This window comes from Perkinsus marinus (assembly GCF_000006405.1).
Source record: "Perkinsus marinus ATCC 50983 genomic scaffold scf_1104296970318, whole genome shotgun sequence".
NCBI classification, from domain to species: domain Eukaryota; phylum Perkinsozoa; order Perkinsida; family Perkinsidae; genus Perkinsus; species Perkinsus marinus.
The window spans coordinates 13-1531 of NW_003202508.1; the positions used below are offsets into that span (position 1 = coordinate 13).

General features: G+C 44.4%; 1 protein-coding gene across 1 annotated transcript; it reads right to left on the reverse strand.

Annotated features, from left to right (window-relative positions):
- Nucleotides 1–243: 243 nt before the first annotated feature.
- Pmar_PMAR020792 (hypothetical protein) lies at nucleotides 244–1126 on the reverse strand (the record flags this gene model as incomplete). Its single annotated transcript, XM_002767641.1, has 5 exons — nucleotides 244–317; nucleotides 362–509; nucleotides 553–638; nucleotides 717–829; nucleotides 873–1126. Coding segments are annotated over 5 exons (674 nt in total), but the record flags the coding sequence as incomplete, so codon positions are not given.
- Between the last annotated feature and the right edge of the window lie 393 nt (nucleotides 1127–1519).

Here is a 1519-nt window from a genome sequence, read left to right on the forward strand (position 1 = left end):
ATACGCACATCATCAACTACATGTGTTGGTGACAATATGGAAAATCTGGGAGAATCTTTGGGAAGATTTTTTCCGGATTCGTAAGTAAACTCCTATAGTAAACGAGAGAACTCCTGAGCTCAGCTGAGGAAAGTGAAAATATGTTCTGAAAATGTATAAACCAGTGAGCATTTCCCACAATTTCCTCGGAATTTTCACATCGTCACCAAAATCAATTCAGTCATCTCGATACTAATCAGTCCCCACCTGTCTGAGTGCCCATGCCCATCAGATCCCAGGGTATACAGTCGCTTCATCTTTTCATCCGCACTCCATATCTGACATGAAATGAATCTTTCAGCAGTCAACCTAAGATTCCTACCCCTATATAACCACTCCAGCTAGCCACAGCAACCCTCGGAGCCTGTGCATGAGGATCAGCACCCCTTGTCGCCCTTGATAGACGTATACACGACAAGGGTCGGGTATCCGAGCCAGCTCCAGTGAACTCCTCAATAGAGTGGGCCGACCTATAAGGAGCTCAGCTACAACGACAGCAGCAACAGCACTGACTTGAGCGCATCAGCAAGAACCGTAAAACGCCTGTTGTAGTCGTAATCAATCGTCTTATGGAAGTCCTCCCTCTCAGCCTCAAGGACCTACAGCACCTCACATCGCAATGTCCCCCCAAACCGAATCGGGCTTGATAAGCATACCAACTCGGGGAGACAGTTTACCTTTTTTGATTTCTGCCTAGTAATATCCCACAGCTTTCGTCGTTTAGCCATAAGGTTCTCACTACCAATAGTAAAGAACAGCTCCTGTTCAACCTTGCCTCTTTTATCATCTCCTACACTCTAAAATATCATCACATATAATCCCATAATTATCACCTCTAGAGGCCTCTTTTGCTGCAGCTGCTGCTGCCGGCTTAAGGAGCTCCTGGTACTTGCCCTTGGATAAGAGCAACTTGAGTCGACCTCTTCTATCAGCGGGATCCTCCCCAAAGAGGCAGATGGGCTCCCCTATGAGCCTGAGCTTGTTCTTGACCTCTCTGTCGGACCCAGGCACAGCAGCGCTGAGATCTCCTTTGGTCTTCCTGACCTCCTCAAATGCCTTGTGTAGCTCATCAGCTTTCTGCTTGGCCCTTAGAAGAACCTGGATAGATCCAATGCAGCTCGATATGGATAAAGGCTACGAAAATTTTCATCGATGTGGCTATATAGTTATCGAATATACATTTATTTTACAGTTTATATTCAATGACTATACGAAGCGATCATACACGATCACGCATCGCTAAGGTACACGATAAAACCTAAGTAGATATATAAATGTAGGATAATGTTGATTACTAGTACTAGAATGTAATACAGGTTATAACGTTATACGATACCCCCAACGACTTGATGTATACAATACAGTGTCGGAATATATGTTCGCTTTCCTCGGCTGAGTCTAAGAGCTTCCTCACTAATTATAGAAGTTTAAATCCGACTTTGAGTGGAAGTGTACAGAAATCAATGAGAATTTCATCAGT